The sequence below is a fragment of the Podarcis raffonei genome, chromosome 2 (assembly GCF_027172205.1).
Source record: "Podarcis raffonei isolate rPodRaf1 chromosome 2, rPodRaf1.pri, whole genome shotgun sequence".
Taxonomy (NCBI): Eukaryota; Metazoa; Chordata; class Lepidosauria; order Squamata; family Lacertidae; genus Podarcis; species Podarcis raffonei.
In genome coordinates this window covers 118899783-118918427 of record NC_070603.1, presented here as the reverse complement: position 1 = coordinate 118918427, position 18645 = coordinate 118899783, and the positions used below count along the sequence as shown (strand labels likewise).

Here is an 18645-nt window from a genome sequence, read left to right as displayed (position 1 = left end):
ACCAAACAGGGGTTTTTTTGGGGGGGGAAGGCCCCTTCCTTTCCTTTCCTGTCTGATGGAGAGGAAGCTGCACATTCTGCATGGCTGCAAGGAGCAGCAGAGGTGAGAGCCTTTTGCGCAGGGAGAGAGGTATCAAAGGGGAGAAGCAGGGGAGGACCAAAGCAAAGGCATCAGTTAAAGGCGCTAGTCCCTTTGAGGCAGGCTGAAGATGCATCATTCTGGGCAGGCCTCCTGTGCCTTTATTTTTTTAGGGGGAAAAGGGTTACCAACTAAGCCAGCCTTTCTCAACCTGTGGGTCCCCAGATGTTGTTGAACTCCCATCACCCCTAGCTAGCAAGGCCAGAGCTCAGGGATGATGGGAGTTGTAGTCCAACAACATCTGGGGACCCACAGCGGTAGGGGGGGAAGGGTCTTGCTTTCTCCTTTGAACAGACCTTTGACATGCAGGAGTCGGGAGATGAATGCTTTTATTGCAGGGAGAGAAATATTGCATGCCTCAGATCATGCTCCCCTCCTCACGTTCACACTTTGGCACACACTTTCTTTTATGTATAAAGTTTATTTTTGCATTTTCTATTTTACATAAGCAAATGAACTAAATACATAAATATATCATACCTTCTGACTTCTCCCCCCCCCCCAATTGTGGATTTTAATGTCAAGATTTCCCCCTCTGCATCTCTGTCATAACTCTTATTTTTAATAAATCCTTTGCCAAGTCATAGTTCAATTTTTTACTGCAAGTTTTCTGTCAATCCTGCTATATAGTTGTTCACAATAGCTTTTCAAACAAATTACGTATAAACTTTCCCCATTCTTTATTAAAGACCTCCTCTTCCTGGTTTCTAATTCTTCCTGTAAGTTTTGCCATCTCTTGGGCACTCAGTTTCAGAGATGCACCAAAATATTTCATTTCCAGCCTTAGAATCATAGAATCTTGAATTGGTCATCTGTTCCAACCCCCTGCACTGCAGGAATCTCAGCGAAAGCATCCATGACAGATGGCCCCCCAACCTCTGCTTAAAAACCTCCAAGGAAGGAGAGGCCACCACCTCTTGTGGGAGTCTGTTCCACTGCCAAACAGCTCTGACTGTCAGAATGTTTTTCCAAATGTTTAGTCGGAATCTCCTTCCTTGTAACCTGAAGCCATTGGCTTGAGTCCTACAATCTAGAGCAGGAGAAAACAAGCATGCTCTCTCTTCCATGTGACAGCTCTTAAGATAATTGAAGATGGCTCTCATATCTTCTCTCAGTCTCCTCTTTTCCATGCTAAATGTACCCAGCTCCTTCAAGCACTCCTCATAAGGCTTAGTTTCCAGACCCTTGATCATCTTGGTTGCCCTCCTCTGCACACATTCCAGCTTCTCAATATCGTTCTTAAACTGTGGTGCCCAGAATTGGACACAGTATTCCAAGTGTTGACTAAGGCAGAACAGAGTGGTACTATTACTGTCCTTGATCTGGACACTCTACTTCTGCTGATGCAGCGTTACCTGTTTCTCTCCTTCCACATTCCTGTCTTCCTCCTCTCCTGGTCTGCCCCGCAGAGGACCTTAAGGTCCATGAATAATCATAGTTTAGAGTTCCCAGGCCCTAAGGAAGTTAGATTATCCTCCACCAGGGCCAGGGCCTTCTCAGTGATGGCTCCGACCTGCTGGAATGCTCTGTCCCATGAGACCAGGGCCCTGCAGAATTTAACTTCCTTCCACAGGGCCTGTAAGACAGAGCTATTCCGCCTGGCTTTCAATTTGAACTTAGCAGGAACTTTTATTCCGCTTCCTTCCCTCCCCCTCCCCTTTTTATGAAGATTCCCCGCTCTGGGATCCCACAGCTAATTCTCCCCTGGTCTCCTCGCTGGCCCACATAGGACCAATTTAGCCAGCTAGCCCTGGTGATCATCTAATGTTTATTGGACGGATTTCCCCCCTAAATCGATTTTTGATTTTATTGTTATTCACGTTTTATACCGTATTTAATGCTGTTTTTTGTAGCATCGATTAAGTGTTTTAAGTTTGTTGTTAGCTGCCCTGAGCCCTGTTTTCTGAACTGGGAAGGGCAGGGTATAAATAAAATATTATTATTATTGTTGTTGTTGAATATTATTGTTGTTGTTGTTGTTGTTAGAGAAAAATGCTGTGCTGTCAGTCATCTGGAAAACCACCAACTCCCAAAGATGTCCTCTGCTTCGTCTGAACGGGGAGCTTGCCCGGCGTTCCCCAGGAGGAAGCAGTTTCGTTGACATACTCCACTGAGAAATTGCAGCAGGACTGGAGGCTTGGACTTGGACAGCGGACTGAGAGAGGCCTGAATCTTTCCTGGGTGGGTTTTGGGTGGGACGAACACAAAAATGGCTACGGAACAGGAAGCGTCGGCAACCCTGGGCCTCCGTTTCCAGTCTGCGCCGGAGGATGTGGCTCTGCCCCCCGTGGACCCAGAAGGTCAGGGTTCAGCAGCCAGGTTGGAAGGGCCTCACAAACTCCACCACACCAACCTTTGTGGGAAAAACGAGGACCTCCTGAACTGCAGTGGGGAGCAGGCGGTCAGAAGACCCAAATGGGGCAATCCACCACTCCTGCTTCCTGCCCCTTGGGAAGTCACAAAGACTTGCCTGCCTTCCTTGCATGGGCTGGCCGATCCGAGGAGAGAACAGGCCACACAACTCCTACCAGGCCACAGTGGGGAAGCCAAACCGCCCTCCAGCTGCTTGGACTCTGAGGTGGGCTACTTAGAACCATGGGGGGATCGCTCGGAAAAGGATGCCATCGCCATGGAGACGCAGCGGCTGAACTTCCGCCAGTTCCACTACCAGGAAGTCGAGGGACCACGGGAAGTGTGCAGCCAGCTCTGGTACCTGTGCCACCGGTGGCTGAAGCCGGAGAGGCACACCAAGGAGCAGATCCTGGAGCTGGTGATCCTGGAGCAGTTCCTGGCCATCCTGCCGCCGGAGATCCAGACCTGGGTGAAGAGAGGAGGGCCCGAGAGCTGCGCCCGGGCAGTGGCCCTGGCCGAAGGCTTCCTGCAGGGACAACGGGAAGCTGGGAGTTGCGGGGAACAGGTGAGGTCAGATCTGTCCTGGACGAGACTTTAGAAAATGGAGAAACAGAGCAAAGGAGAGTTAGCTGCTCCCAGATGTATTTTATTCCATTGATCCATCACTTCCCATAGAATTGCATCTTGGAGAAGTATCGTATTTTTCGCTCTGTAAGACGCACTTTCCCCCCTCCTAAAAAGTTAGGGGAAATGTGTGTGTGTCTTATGGAGCAAATGCAGGCTGTGCAGCTATCCCAGAAGCCAGAACAGCAAGAGGGATCGCTGCGCTCCCTCTTGCTGTTCTAGCTTCTGGCTTAGCCGTGCTCTGCCCCTTCCCCCACCTCCTGGAAAAGCCCCCAAGAGCCGCACTCTCTTTAAAGAGCCGCATGGAGCGTGTGTGCGGCTCTTGGGGGCTTTTCCCCGAGGAGGGAGAAGGGCAACCTGTCAGTGATGGACTGCCCTTCTCCCTCCTTGGGGAAAAGCCTGCAAGCGCCGCACACACGATCCACGCGGCTCGTGAAAGGGAGCGCTGAGCAGAGCCTGGGATGCATGCAGTCTCTGCTCAGAGCTCCCTTTAAAGAATATTTTCTTTCTTCCATTCCCCCTCTAAAAACTAGGTGCACCTTATTGCCAGGTGCGTCTTATGGGGCAAAAAATACGGTAGCTCTTTTTCTTTTGCATTCATGATGATTTGTGCTCTGGAAGGTATTAGGGCGGTGACACACAATCTTTCGCCTTACGGGTGGCGCTGTGGTCTAAATTACTGAGCCTCTTGGGCTTGCCGATCAGAAGGTCGGTGGTTCGAATTCCTGCGATGGGGTGAGCTCCCATTGCTCTGTCCAATGCTTTTTTCTAAAAAATGTTTAGGGGTACTCTCATTTTCCTACTCATGTTGAAATACTGCCCCTCAATAAGGCTAAACTTACATTCACAAAAAGTTTAGGAGTATTTTCTGCATCCCCCCAGAAAAAAAGCACTGGCTTTGCCCAAGCTCCTGCCAACCTAGCGGTTTGAATCCCCGCGATGGGGTGAGCTCCCGTTGCTCTGTCTCAGCTCCTGCCAAGCTAGCAGTTCAAAAGCACGCCAGTGCAAGTACAGTGGTACCTCGGGTTACATACGCTTCAGGTTATATAGCTTCAGGTTACAGACTCCGCTAACCCAGAAATAGTACCTTGGGTTAAGAACTTTGCTTCAGGATGAGAACAGAAATCGTGCTGTGGCGGCGCGGCGGCAGCAGGAGGCCCCATTACCTAAAGTGGTGCTTCGGTTAAGAACAGTTTCAGGTTAAGAACGGACCTCCGGAACGAATTAAGTACTTATCCTGATGTACCACTGTAGATAAATAGGTACCGCTGTGACAGGAACGTAAACGGCTTTCCTGTTCAGGGAAGTTTTTAATATTAAAATATTAAAATATTAAAAATTAATAAAATTAATATTAATATTAATGCTGTATTGTTTTCAACACTCGATTGGGAGCCGCCCAGAGTGGCTGGGGAAACTCAGCCAGATGGGCGGGGTATAAATAATAAATTATTATTATTATTATTATTATTATTATTATTATTATTATTATTATCCCTTTCAAGCTCATCCAATCCGACTCCTGTTTCAAATACTATGGTACCTTGGGTTAAGTACTTAATTCGTTCCGGAGGTCCGTTCTTAACCTGAAGCACCACTTTAGCTAATGGGGCCTCCCGCTGCCGCCGTGCCACCACCGCGCGATTTCTGTTCTCATCCTGAAGCAAAGTTCTTAACCCGAGGTAATATTTCTGGGTTAGCGGAGTCTGTAACCTGAAGCGTTTGTAACCCGAGGTACCACTGTACAGGACTTCTCTTGAGGAATCCTGGGAGCTGTAGTTTGTCAAGAGTGCTGGGAACTGTAGTCCTGTGAGGGAGTGGTGAATTCTGGGGGGGGGGAGTCCTGTGCTTTAAATGCAAAGACACCAGTCTGGAGGGGCCATAAAATCAGTTTTTAAAAGATGTATTTATAGAGGAGGCAGCAATGCTTCTGAACACCAGGTCCTCATTGGCCCTGTGATGGAAATCCTCGCTTCTCTTTTTCCCCAGGAGGTTTACCAGCAGGAGATGCCCGTGAATCCCCTTGAAGCTGATCAGGCGCCTTCAGAGACAGGAGAGAAGCAGCCTGGTGCAGAGGTGAAGCAGGAGGGCAACAGGGGTGGCCGCTGCATGGGTAGGTGTGCTGATAGGGCACGTTGAATTTTCCAGCTTTCAACCCCCCCCCTCCAAATCAGGGGTGCTAAAAAGTTGTAACATGACTTGGGGCTTCAAAAGATATTTTGGTGGGATTAATGTAATTCAGTTTTGCTTGCTACACGAAATGTGTGTAAAATGGCATAAAAAATACTAAGTACTTGCGGTTTTATTATATATGAATATTATTTTTATCATTTAGTATCATTTAGCATTGCGTGACATTTCCAACCAAATTACCCACGATTGTTCCTGAGATCAAGAAGGAGGCTTCTATCTATGTTTGCAGACCACCGGCTGCCATTTTGATTCAAGATGGCACCACAAACGTTTCATAACTGCACTGTTTTTAACCCGTGGTTTAAAAACGGACCAGATTTTATGTGTTTGTAAGAATCCCTGAGCAGCCCTACGTACGAGGCTACTAGCAGGAAACAGTTTGCCAAATGGACCTCTCTTAGTTCTCTGAAGGCCACCCTGTTTAGGGAAGTTTTTAATGTTTGATGTTTTATAGGGTTTTTAATATTTAATATTCTGTTGGGAGCCGCCCAGAGTGGCTGGGGAAACCCAGCCACATGAGTGGGGTATAAATAATATAATAATAATATTATTATTATTATTATTATTATTATTATTATTATTATTATTTCACTCCCAGATGACAGACAGATGAGAGAAATGGAGGATTCACAGGTGAAAATTGCAGAGCCGGTGGAGCTGCCAGACAAGGGGGAAGGAAGGTGTTTCCTACCGACAACAGAGGAAGAAGAAGAAGATGCTCCTTCGATGCAGCCTGGACCCAAGAGGAAGTTGGGAAAGGGCCCACAGGAGAGCGCCACTTGTGGAGAAGCCTCTGCCCACCTCGGCGAACCCACAAACCATCCGAAACCTCCCCGAGGCAAGCGGGAGACGACCTGTGGCGTCTGCGGGAAGAGCTTCAGCCGCCGGACGGGCCTGCTGGCCCACGAGAGGGTGCACACGGGCGAGAAGCCCTACAAGTGCCCGCACTGCGGGCGCAGCTTCCGCTCCAAGTCCACCCTGGTGGTTCACCAGAGGACCCACACGGGCGAGAAGCCCTACCGGTGCCAGGCCTGCGGGAAGAGCTTCCCGGTGACCACGCAGCTCATTGAGCACGAGAGGACCCACTCGGGCGAGAAGCCCTACCAGTGCGCCGAGTGCGGGCAGAGCTTCCGCCAGCGCTCGCACCTCAAGAACCACCAGAAGATCCACACGGGCCTCAAGCCCTTCAAGTGCTCGTACTGCGGCAAGGGCTTCAGCATCAGCTCGGACCTCATCCGGCACGAGAGGGCCCACACCGGAGAGAAGCCCTACCAGTGCCCGGACTGCGGGAAGCGCTTCTGCAACAGCTCACAGGTCATCACGCACCGCCGGGTCCACACCGGGGAAAAACCCTACAAGTGCCTGGAGTGCGGGAAAGGCTTCGCCGTCAGCCAGCAGCTCATCCGGCACCAGGCGGTCCACACGGGGGAAAAGCCCTACCAGTGCCTGGAGTGCGGGAAAACTTTTGGTGTCAGCACCCTCCTGGCCGGGCACCTGAGGATCCACACGGGGGAGAAGCCGTACGAGTGCTCCGAGTGCGGGAAGCGCTTCCGCCTCCGCTCGACGCTCATCACGCACCTGAAAATCCACGTGGCGAGAAAAAGTTAGGGCCGGAAGGGGAAGGGGAAGAAAGAGAGGGGAGAGTTTGTGTAAAGAGGAATCAGTGCTAGGTAAAAAGGTTCGAATCCCAGCAAAGGGGTGAGCTCTTCTTCTTTGAAAAAAAAGAAAAAGGTAAAGGATCCCTGGATGGTTAAGTCCAGTCAAAGGCGACTATGTTGGTGTTTTGCAACTTTGACCTGTTGCAGGACCTTAGCCAGACCTTAGCAGAGCATATGCAGAGTTCTCGAAAGCAATCAGCTGCAGGCAGGATGGATGAAGCAGGAACCAGTAACTTGTTACTTATAGCTGTGTTTATTATTTATAGCAGACTTCAAGTTACTACAGTGGTACCTCAGGTTACATACGCTTCAGGTTACAGACGCTTCAGGTTACAGACTCCGCTAACCCAGAAATAGTTAAACCACAGGGAATTGTAACTCTCTGAGGGGGACCAAGGGTCTACTAACAACTCATCAGTATCCTTAAAAAAACCACAGCTCCCCGAATTGCTTGAAGCCAGGATTGCTTGAAGTGCTATCTTACCAGTTTAAATGTATGGGGTGCGTGTGGCTGCTGACCCATCGATTTAAGACTTCGAAATGTCGAAAGCTCTTCTCATACAGGACCCTAGTTTGCACATCGCACGAAGCCAAGCCACACAGGCTCCCAGGGACGCTTCACTCCCCGCCCAGTAATTTGCAGCTGTGCTAAGCTAAGCTTGGCTTGGCATGTCCCCCAAACCAGGGTCTCATGGTTGAACTAGCCCTGGTTCAGACTAACCATGATTTGGCCTGTGGTTTACGGCTTGTAGTTAGGAAAAGCTAGACCCACAAGCCCAGGTTGGGATGGAGTGCTAAGCTAAGCTACGGCTTACAATCATCGAATCATATAGCTGGAAGGGACCCTAAGGGTCCTCTAGTCCAGCCCTGCGTTGCAGGAATCTCAACTGAAGCATCCATGGCAGACGGCCATCCAACCTCTGCTTGAAAACCTAAGTTCAGTCTAGAACAGCAGCCAAGCAAACAGGATAAGGAAAGTGGCCGCAATCTCCTCTCCACACATTCAAGCTGATCCAGTGTTTCCCCAACTTGAGTCAGCTGTTTTGGGACTACAATTACCATGATCCCCGACCGCTGGTCCTGCTAGCTAGGGATGATGGGAGTCGCAGTCCCAAAACAGCTGGAGACCCAAGTTGGAGAAATGCAGAGCTAAGCCATGGTTTGGCTTGGCATGACACGTGAACCAGACTATCTTAACAACAACCCTGTAAGGTAGGTCAGCACGAAACCAATAGCGGAAAGACGAGATAGATTGGCTCGATAGAGGTGGGGGCAGCTCAAGAGCACCACAGGTGGGCGCGCATTTAGATCTTTCTGAAGAAGAAGAAGAGTTTGGATTTGATATTCTGCCTTTCACTCCCCTTCAAGAGTCTCAAAGCAGCTAACATTCTCCTTTCCCTTCCTCCCCCACAACAAACACTCTGTGAGGTGAGTGGGGCTGAGAGACTGGTAGATGAAGGGAACGCAGTGGATGTAGCCTACCTTGATTTCAGCAAGGCATTTGACAAGGTGCCCCATGATATTCTTGTAAAGAAGCTGGTAAAATGCGGTCTTGACTATGCTACCACTCAGTGGATTTGTAACTGGCTGGCTGACCGAACCCAAAGGGTGCTCATCAATGGTTCCTCTTCATCCTGGAGAAGAGTGACTAGTGGGGTGCCACAGGGTTCTGTCTTGGGCCTGGTCTTATTCAACATCTTTATCAACGACTTGGATGATGGACTCAAGGGCATCCTGATCAAATTTGCAGATGACACCAAACTGGGAGGGGTGGCTAACACCCCAGAGGACAGGATCACACTTCAAAACGACCTTGACAGATTAGAAAACTGGGCCAAAACAAACAAGATGAATTTTAACAGGGAGAAATGTAAAGTATTGCACTTGGGCAAAAAAAATGAGAGGCACAAATACAAGATGGGTGACACCTGGCTTGAGAGCACTACATGTGAAAAGGATCTAGGAGTCTTGGTTGACCACAAACTTGACATGAGCCAACAGTGTGACGCGGCAGCTAAAAAAGCCAATGCAATTCTGGGCTGCATCAATAGGAGTATAGCATCTAGATCAAGGGAAGTAATAGTGCCACTGTATTCTGCTCTGGTCAGACCTCACCTGGAGTACTGTGTCCAGTTCTGGGCACCACAGTTCAAGAAGGACACTGACAAACTGGAACGTGTCCAGAGGAGGGCAACCAATATGGTCAAAGGCCTGGAAACGATTCCTTATGAGGAACGGCTAAGGGAGCTGGGCATGTTTAGCCTGGAGAAGAGGAGGTTAAGGGGTGATATGATAGCCATGTTCAAATATATAAAAGGATGTCACATAGAGGAGGGAGAAAGGTTGTTTTCTGCTGCTCCAGAGAAGCGGACATGGAGCAATGGTTCCAAACTACAAGAAAGAAGATTCCACCTAAACATTAGGAAGAACTTCCTGACAGTAAGAGCTGTTCGACAGTGGAATTTGCTGCCAAGGAGTGTGGTGGAGTCTCCTTCTTTGGAGGTCTTTAAGCAGAGGCTTGACAACCATATGTCAGGAGTGCTCTGATGGGTGTTTCCTGCTTGGCAGGGGGTTGGACTCGATGGCCCTTGTGGTCTCTTCCAACTCTATGATTCTATGATTCTAAGTGTGACTGGCCCAAGGTCACCCAGCAGCTGCATGTGGAGGAGCGGAGACGCGAACCCAGTTCCCCAGATTACGAGACTACCGCTCTTAACCACTACAGCGCACTGGCTCTCTACAACTCCCATCAGCCCCAGCAAGCATTGGGGTGATGGGAGTTGTAGTTCAGCAACATCTAAGCATGTGGTTTGAACCTCGGGATCTCCTTACCCGTAGTGCGGCTTCTTAGTGTTGCGCTCTAACTTTTGAGGAAGGCTGAAAGAGGGTTTGTGCGAGGAGATGTTTGAAGAACTTTGAAGAGCTACGGAGTAAGGAACGGAATATTGCTTGGAAGGTGGTTACGAGGCAAAGGGTGTTTATGTGGATATTCGGCGTGTTAACATTTGACCCGTAGTGCAAATGTGAAAAACCACCAAGGAGGTGACCTGTAGGCAAACTGAGCCCAAGAGGGGCGTCCGGTAAACCCTTCCTTCCAAATAAATAAACTCCAAACTTCCTGTCTCGTGTTTTCTGTCTGGGTGGTGGGCTTCAGGGGCTGGTGGCAACTTTTTTCGTGTCCAGGCCCCCCCAAAAGGGCCTGGTGTTGGGCAAGGCCAAAAGCGAGGGGCCATTTCCCCCCTCCTGCTGCCACCCCCTTTTCTCTCTCCCTTTCTTTGACAGTCATGAGGATGTGTAGGGAACTAGCTTCTGATAGGGCTTTTGAAATTATTATTATTATTATTATTATTTTTTATTATTATTATTAATTTATTACCTGCCCTTCACACCACGGCCCCAGGGAGGGTTGCAACCATTAAAATGCAATATCAAAAACAATTCAAAACAAGTTACGAAAATAAGATGGGTCTTATTTTGCCAAAAGCCAGGGCAAAAAGGTGTGTCTTCAGCATTCACCAAATTTAGGCCTGGAGTCTAGAAGGATCGTTGACACAGATGGTGGGAGGACAAACATTTGGCTCTCCAGCAGTTGCTGAACTACATCTCCCATCAGCCATTGGCCATGCTGGCTGCGGCCAATGGGAACTGTAGTTCAGCATCTGGAGGACCAAAGGTTCCCTACACCTGCTTTATGCTGCTCCTTTATTGATGGTCCAAGGTTTTACACATCTGAAGGGAGCTAAGTGGTGGACATCCTTTTAGGGTGGGGGAGGCATGTACTTGAGGTGGGTGGGTCCAGAATCGAAAGTGGGTGTGTTACAGTAAAATCTGGGTGCGAGGCTGCTCTGCCACCCAGCTCATCGGACTAAGTCTGCGGGTCCCTGCGGCGGAAAATGAGCTCAGCCGGAGACAGGAGCAAGCTGCAGAAGATCCACGTTTATTGCGCAACAGGTTCAAGGCGAGATTGAACAGCGAGAAAGGGGTGACATGAACTTTTGAAACTTCCCTCCATGTCCCAGAATACAGTGCAAAATACATCCCAGTTACATCATGAATACATTAAAGAGAGGTTGGGTTACACAGATTGCATCATGAATACATTAAAGAGAGGTTGGGTTACACCGGATTAACATACAGAGGAGGGAGGGGGAATATGCAGAGATGGAGATATGTGCAGATAAGCACTTCCTGAGTACCGGTGATGAGAAGACAATAGTCCAAGTATGTAAAGTCTGCCACCTGGCATTGCCCGGAGGAAAGGCTTGGCAGAGTGATTTGACAGGATTAGGGTCTTGACACCTTGCTTGAGGGATTATGGAGGACAGGGAAGGTGTCATGGAGTCCTAGAGAAATTGAGCAAATTGGCACGTTGATTTTCTACGAATTTTATAGATTCTAGTCCCTTTTGACATTGACAATTGGAAATAAATGGATATATTGTAGCGAAGAAGAAGGTGAAGAAGACATGCCCCCCCCTTCCGTATCAGGTGCGTTGATGTCAAAGGGGTGGGTAGGGTGCTGGTGGATAAGCCCCCCTTTCTCCTTTGTCTTTACCCCATCTCCCCCTCCTTCTCACCAACATGAAACGAAGCTGAGGGCCGCATGAAATTGGACTGAGGGCCAGTTGATTTTTTTTTTTAATGGATCTCTTCCCACAAGGCGTTTCTGATTAAATATGCCACAAAAACATATACAAAATGATTGTGTATATAAAAACAACTTTAAAATTGCATATATATAATAAGCCAATTACATATATTTGGAAACAGCAACAAGACATAGGCAGAGTCAATTCAAGTCCAGTCCAGATACAAACTGGAATTTTAAAGAAATGCAGTCACCTGTTGTTGCCATCTTACCTTGTGACAAATGTCTGATGTTTTGAGGAGGCACCTGACAAAGGGACTGCTCAAAGCAGAAGGGGGTAACCCCCAAGACACCATTGTTCAGGGTGAACTATCTTTTGGGCAGCATCAAGGGGATGCAGTTGCAACGGTATTGTTCAATAAAGATCAGGCCTACTGGCTGCTCAAGGATTCCCGGAGGTCCCTGCAGGTCTTTGGATTGCAGGGAGAAATTGCATTGGCTAAAATTCCCCCTGGTATTTTTCCGTTATCAGTGCTGGGTTTGTTATGCGGCACCCCTGTTCCCTTCCGAGAGCTATGACTCCCTGGGAAGAGGCCAAGACTCCCGGTGATCAATCAACCCTGCATCTGGTTTACCTCAGCACAGCGCGGGGACGTACCTGCCAATCAAACGCCGCTGAGGTAAACCAGGTGTTTGAGTGGAAGAGCTGCCGCCGCTCGGCCTCTTCATTCCGTCGCCATCACCGGGAGTCTTGGCTTCATGGCGGGTTCCGGCTTTGCGATGTGGGCTGGATTTATGAGCTGGGGGGGTGGTGCATCTGGCCCCCGGGCCTTGGTTTGCCAACAAAGGACAATAGTCCCACATCACGGAACACAGTAGTACAAAACATCCTGTCTCCGTCACTTCCCACTGTGGAATGAAAACATACACCGTCATGTGATAGACAACAATCCCATGATTGCAAACATGGAGCAAGAATCCTAACAGGCTAACTATCTCTAGGAAGGTTAGAAAATGTTCCATAGGGAGCCCATCATCTGGTGAGACATACCTTACAATAACAGTGAGCTGATCAACATGGGACAGGACAGATAAACTGAAGTACTCTGCAGTTTTTAAATCCTCTAAAATTGATCCTCTTACTTTAAATGCCATCATTTGGATAAATTCATCACATACTGATTTAGAAAGGTAGGATGTGACACCTGATCATTTCCAAATTCTTTTATATGGTTTGCTAGAAAATGATCAAATTTTGCAATAAGTTCAAGTTGTTGTTTAGTCGTTTAGTCGTGTCTGACTCTTCGTGACCCCATGGACCAGAACACACCAGGCACTCCTGTCTTCCACTGCCTCCCGCAGTTTGGTCAAACTCATGCTGGTAGCTTCGAGAACACTGTCCAACCATCTCGTCCTCTGTCGTCCCCTTCTCCTTGTGCCCTCCATCTTTCCCAGCATCAGGGTCTTTCCTAGCGAATCTTCTCTTCTCATGAGGTGGCCAAAGTATTGGAGACTTAGCTTCAGGATCTGTCCTTCTGGGGAGAACCAAATCTTTCCTCATCTCCTCTGAGCCATGCTCTGCCAGAGTTATTATGCCTGCAAGAACTCATTCAAGAACATGTTTCCAGTCCTGCCGTTCATTATGTATCTGTTCTGCTAGTTGACAGTCAATTGTTGAGCCACGTTTTCTTCTTGTAAGCTATGCTACTGAAGCTGTTCTATGGTCTTCAGAGTTTTCATGACTTGGAACTAAATAGGTGTTGCGCCAATCAGAAAATCCATCTGATGATAATGGTGTGGAAGAATTTGAAAAGAGCTTGCACACAAAACCAGTTTCTGGTGAATATACTAACCATTCTCTAACCAGTATTTTTTGTCATTAGTCGTTTGGGATAGAACAAGCTCTTTGAAAAATATGTCTTGGTTTGCAAAAGACCTCTGACTTTTCAAATAAACCATCTGAGTGCTGACACTCTGACGGACCTTTTTCTACGCAGTATAAAATGTCGTCTTTGCTTAAATCACCCCATAGCCCAACACCATTCTGTTTGTATTTTGATGTTGAATCTTCTGCACTTGTACTAATCTCTGGTTGGTCAATCTGAATATTTCTTGCTTCAGTTATTGAAGCAGATTCTATAGAACCAGATGTACCAGGTTCTGTATCAGGAATGGGACGAATATCACATGACTGACTCGCTGTGGTATAGTATTTGGGTTCATCAGGACCTTTATCTGTCTTTGTAAAGAAGCTATCTAATTTTGGTCATTTGCTCAGGTCTTCTTCAGCTTTCTGCTTCTCCTTCCTCTTTTGGTCTCCACTTTTGTAACTTCTGGTTGACATTTTAAAAACTGTAAGTAAAATACTTAATATAATAATAATATTTATATATAGCATTATAGTAGCAAGTGGGGGTAATAGGGAATTGCACTAGTAAATCATAATATAGGTCTATTAAATAATAAAGATGAATGATTTGAGGAGAAGGGCTTTCTGCTCCAAAGTGCATTGGGCTTTCACTATAGGGACCTGGACTGGGGTGGTGGCTGTGTTCATTTGCTTCCTGGTGTCCTTTGGACTCATGCTTTTCATCTGGAATCTCAGCTAACAAAGAAAAGTTTATTAGGGATATTTCTCCAAGGAAACAACTTCCCCTCAGTGGGATTTCTCCGTTTTGATCTCTCTCCTTTTACCTGCAGGTGATGGTGATTTTTTTTTTTTAAAACATTATGCATGTGAGAAACCCCTAAGCAGGACCTGGGAACAAGATCCCCTCCCCTTCTAGAGTCTCCAGCAACCGCTATTCAGGAGCATAACTGCTTCCAACCTCTGAGGCAGAGCATATAACCATCCAAAGTCCTATCCTCCAGGAATTTTATCTCTTCCTCCAGGCTTTTCAGCCATTGCAAGGGACCACACTTTATCAGGAATATAGGAAGACTTCACAATGTGGAGTAATATTGATTAATAACAATAGCTAAGATCGCACCAGGCATTCCTATCTAGGGAAGGAGCCCCATAACTTGCCTGCCACACCACAGATGGTGCCTTCTGCCAGGCCAGCCCATTGGTCCATCGAGGTCAATATTGCCTCCACTGACTGGCAGCTGCTCTGCAGGGTCTCCAGGCAGAGGGCCTTCCTAGCCATGCCTGCAGATGTCCTGGCCAAGGATGATGGGAGTTGTAGTCTGAAGCAAACAGAGGGCCCCAGGCTGGCAATGCTGAAAGGGTCTGTTTCAATCTGTTGTTTTTTTAAAATAATTTTTATTAACCGACCAATCAAATCCAATCAAATCGCATCACATAAATTCCGAATTACAAAGCCGAATTTTAAATTTTGTTGAGGGGACCCATATTTCAACATCCGAAGGGGGATTCTGATCATCTTCCTGCTACTGCGTTAATGTCCAAATCAGTCCAAATAAAGTTCATAATTCTATCCAGTCTTACCTTGCTGTTTCCACATCTCATCTTGTTCGTATATTTTCTCTTTTTTCTTTATGATCTCTTCTGATAATCTCCTTAAGCTGATAAACACCAATAATAATCCTGTGTGAATTTTTCCGTTCATCCAATCCTCGAATCAAGATGGTTTCCATATATCATCGCCTTCATAGATAACATCGCTCTTTCCATCATTAATCACAGAACTGTCGTTCTTAAGTCCCTCTGAGGAGTTTCACCCACAATATAAAAACAGCTCTATTTCTCTATTCCTCCTCCCAGACTTAAGTCCTCCGACAGAACTTCCCAATATGGCGACGGTATTTTTAACTGCGTCATTCCAAAGCCCTTATACATTCCACGCTCTTCTTAAAGCATGCTTTGGTTAGAAAGTTTATCTCCACACAGACATAAATCCACAGCTTAAGTCCTTCAAACAACATTTCTGACTTGTGAGGGGGGGGGATTCTTGTTTAATCACATAGAGGAAAGAAAGGAAAGTTTTTTCCCCCTCGCCCATCCAGTCCTTTTGCCATACTGAGTCTTGGTGTATCTTCATCTGGTTAATTCTTGTTCTTCCGACTCGTCTTGTTTATCAGAGATCTCTTCTGTTAGCAGTCTTTACTCCCCCTCCTTCCTTGAAATATGTGCATTCACTTCATCCTAATCGTTTCTTTTGAAGTTCTTGCAGCTAGAGGCGCGGATCAGAGGCAGTGTCCAGGAGCGCCGATATCCACAGAAGGGCATTCTGCCTAGTGCCCCCATCCCCACAAATTCGGGGGTGGTATAGGGCACAGCAGGCAAGGGCAGCCCCCCCACAATCCGGGGGGGGGGTAGGGAGGCTGTTTACTCCCATCACAGCCTCCAAATTACCTTGTGTGGGTCAGAGAGATGTTATTGTCAGCCATCTTCTGATGCGCCCCTAGTGTCCCCTCAGGTCTGTTTCAATCTGAAGTTCTTTGCCAGCATGCTAAAAACAAATTAAGTCAAAATTAGCAACGAGACTTTTAGGAGTTCTCTTCACGGAATCAAGTCCCGTTTGCTAAATCAGAACTCCCATCCATTTAGGGCAGAGGCAGATTTTCTCCAATTCAAAAATGACAGGAAGCCTACGAATGAAAATGTTACGGTATGAATACCACAACTTACTAGGTACCTGTGTGTTTGTGTGTGTAATCAAAAGCATGGGAAGCAATCAAAATTGGGAATTGACATTCACTGCTACTTGAGAAAATATTCAGCAGCTGCAAAGACCTGGAGACATATTTTTAAAAAACATAAAGATCACGTGGTCACTGAGTTTGAGTCATTTCCAGGAAAGGAAACTCCCAGTAGCTGAAAACAGAGTAAGTGAAACTTAGCTCGGGTCTTTTGCGTGAAGGAGCCATGGCTGCTTCTGGGGGTCACATCCAGAATCTTTGTGACGAAGCCAGGTGCTCCATCTGCCTGGATTACTTCAAGGATCCAGTGACCATCCCAGAGTGTGGGCACAACTTCTGCCGATCCTGCCTGATCCAGTGCTGGGGGGAATCGGAGGCAGAGGCTTCCTGCCCTCAGTGCAGAAAAACAGTCCAGAGAAGGGGCCTCATCCCCAACCGGCAACTGGCAAACTTCGTAGAATTAATCGAGAATCTCAGCCTTCAAGAGGGAAAGGAGGAAGGAGGGAAAGGAGGAGTCTGCGAGAAGCACCAGGAGCCCCTGAAGCTCTTTTGCAAGGAGGATGAAGCCCCCATCTGCCTGGTGTGTGACAGATCCAAGGAGCACAAACATCACGATGTGATTCCTCTGGAGGAGGCTTCCGAGGAATACAAGGTAGGAGATCCCTGGATCTTGAGGGGGAGAAATAGCTGTGGATTCTTCTTGGGAGGTTTCCTTTTTAATTCTCAGCTCCAAAGTATGAATTGGCATGAATTGGTGGTTTTTTATTACGTTAGAAGCAGCCCAGGGGAAGCCTGAGGGCTCCTGGGATGACTGGGATGAGGGAGTTGAAGTCTTTCTCTCTGCCAGGGGGACAAAGGGATCTCCCTTGATCATTGGCAAATAAACTTGATGAATGGAGGCTTCGTGTAGGAGTGGAGGAAGACATCCGGAATTGTTGTGTGCTGATACTCACAGAGACATGGTTAAATTCAGCTATTCCAGACACAGCTGTTGAATTACAAAGTTTTACAATGTACCGGTGGGATAGGACACAGGATTCTGGCAAGAAACAAGGGGTGTGTGTGTGTGTATGTGTGTGTGTATTTTTATAAATCAAAACTGGTGTAGGGACTCAAGTTGGATACCTGCTGTTCTCCAGATGTGGAATTTCTGACAATTAAATGCAGACCTTTCTATCTTCCCCGGGAATTTACAACAGTGGTGTTAACAGCAGTGTACATAGCACCAACTGCAAATGCATGCAGGGCTATGAGTAGTATGCAGGAGAACATCAATGCTAAATTGAGCAGATACCCGGAGGCTGTGCACATTATTGCGGGGGACTTCAATCACACAGATGTGAGGGCAGTACTCCCAAAATTCCATCAGGACATTGAGTGTGCAACAAGGGGAGAAAATACTCTTGACAAGGTGTATACGAACATTAGACGGGCATATGAGGTCAAGACCTTGGCACACCTCGGTGGTTCAGATCATGTGTCCCTGCTTCTGACACCAGTATACACACCCCTCAGGAAACAAGGCCAGATACAAACACGGGTGGTTACGGTGTGGCCTGAGGGAGCCTCTCAGCAACTGCAGGACTGTTTCCAGGAGACCGACTGGAATATCTTCGACCATCAAGATCTAGAAACTTATACATCAACGGTCCTGGATTATATTAGATTCTGCACACCAAATGTCACCAGGGAAAAGTATGTTAAATTGTATCCGAATAGGAAGCCCTGGATGACAGTAGAGGTTAGGAGATTATTGAAGGCCAGAAATTCTGCTTTTAGAACTGGGGACTGGGTATTGTATGGTATAGAAAGAGCGAACTTGAAGAGGGGTATCAGGAAAGCAAAAGCGGAGTACAGAAGAAAAATTGAGGACCATCTGAGAAATCATGATACTAGACAACTGTGGCAGGGAGTCCAACATCTGACTGGTTATAAATCAAGGAATTCATCAATGGTAGAGAGTACTGCTTCCTTGGTGGGAGAGTTGAATACCTTCTTTGCCCAATTTGAGGTGACACCAACAGTGACTCCAACAGGGATGCCAGAGCTATTGGCGTCACTACCTACAGCAAATGCTGCCAGGGTGGAAGAGGGAGAAGTGAGGCGAATATTAAAGGAGGTAAACACAAGGAAGGCTATGGGCCCGGATGGGGTGGCTGACAGGGTGCTAAGAGATTGTTCGGACCAACTGGCAGGAATCTTTACGAAGATTTTTAACCAGTCTCTGGCCCAAGCCACTGTTCCACCCTGTCTGGAATCCGCTACCATTATACCCCTGCCAAAAACATCAAAGATAAGACAGTCTGAATGATTTTCGCCCTGTGGCATTGACACCCATTATAATGAAATGTTTCGAAAAACTGGTGAGGAACCGCATCTTATCTTGTCTGCCAGTGGGACGTGACCCTTACCAGTTTGCGTACAAGGCAAAGAGATCCACAGAGGATGCTGTGGCAATGGCTTTACATGCTGTCCTGACTCATTTGGA

At 47.4% G+C, this 18645-nt stretch overlaps 1 protein-coding gene, 1 long non-coding RNA gene and 1 pseudogene across 2 annotated transcripts in view; 2 read left to right on the top strand and 1 right to left on the bottom strand.

The window, feature by feature from the left end:
* Window positions 1-9694, bottom strand: part of LOC128409316 (uncharacterized) — a 43515-nt gene extending 33821 nt beyond the window's left edge. Inside the window, exon 1 of the long non-coding RNA XR_008329217.1 lies at window positions 9109-9694. This is a non-coding gene — a long non-coding RNA (uncharacterized LOC128409316). The remainder of the gene's footprint in view (window positions 1-9108) is intronic.
* LOC128409230 (zinc finger protein 397-like) lies at window positions 17-8217 on the top strand. Its single transcript, XM_053379533.1, has 4 exons — window positions 17-102; window positions 2125-3055; window positions 5104-5227; window positions 5906-8217. The coding sequence occupies exons 2-4, from the start codon at window positions 2348-2350 to the stop codon at window positions 6913-6915; spliced, it is 1842 nt and encodes a 613-aa protein (XP_053235508.1). The 5' UTR covers window positions 17-102; window positions 2125-2347; the 3' UTR covers window positions 6916-8217.
* A 6639-nt stretch (window positions 9695-16333) lies between the features above and the next one.
* Window positions 16334-18645, top strand: part of LOC128409259 (zinc finger protein RFP-like) — a 32720-nt pseudogene continuing 30408 nt past the window's right edge.

What these genes read in the sequence shown, in the direction of transcription:
- LOC128409230 (XM_053379533.1), top strand. Translation starts at nt 2,348, where the DNA reads ATGGCTACGGAACAGGAAGCGTCGGCAACCCTGGGCCTCCGTTTCCAG. An exon ending in CTGGGAGTTGCGGGGAACAG is followed by an intron (nt 3,056 to 5,103) that starts GTGAGGTCAGAT and finishes CTTTTTCCCCAG; the next exon opens with GAGGTTTACCAGCAGGAGAT. An exon ending in CAGGGGTGGCCGCTGCATGG is followed by an intron (nt 5,228 to 5,905) that starts GTAGGTGTGCTG and finishes TTTCACTCCCAG; the next exon opens with ATGACAGACAGATGAGAGAA.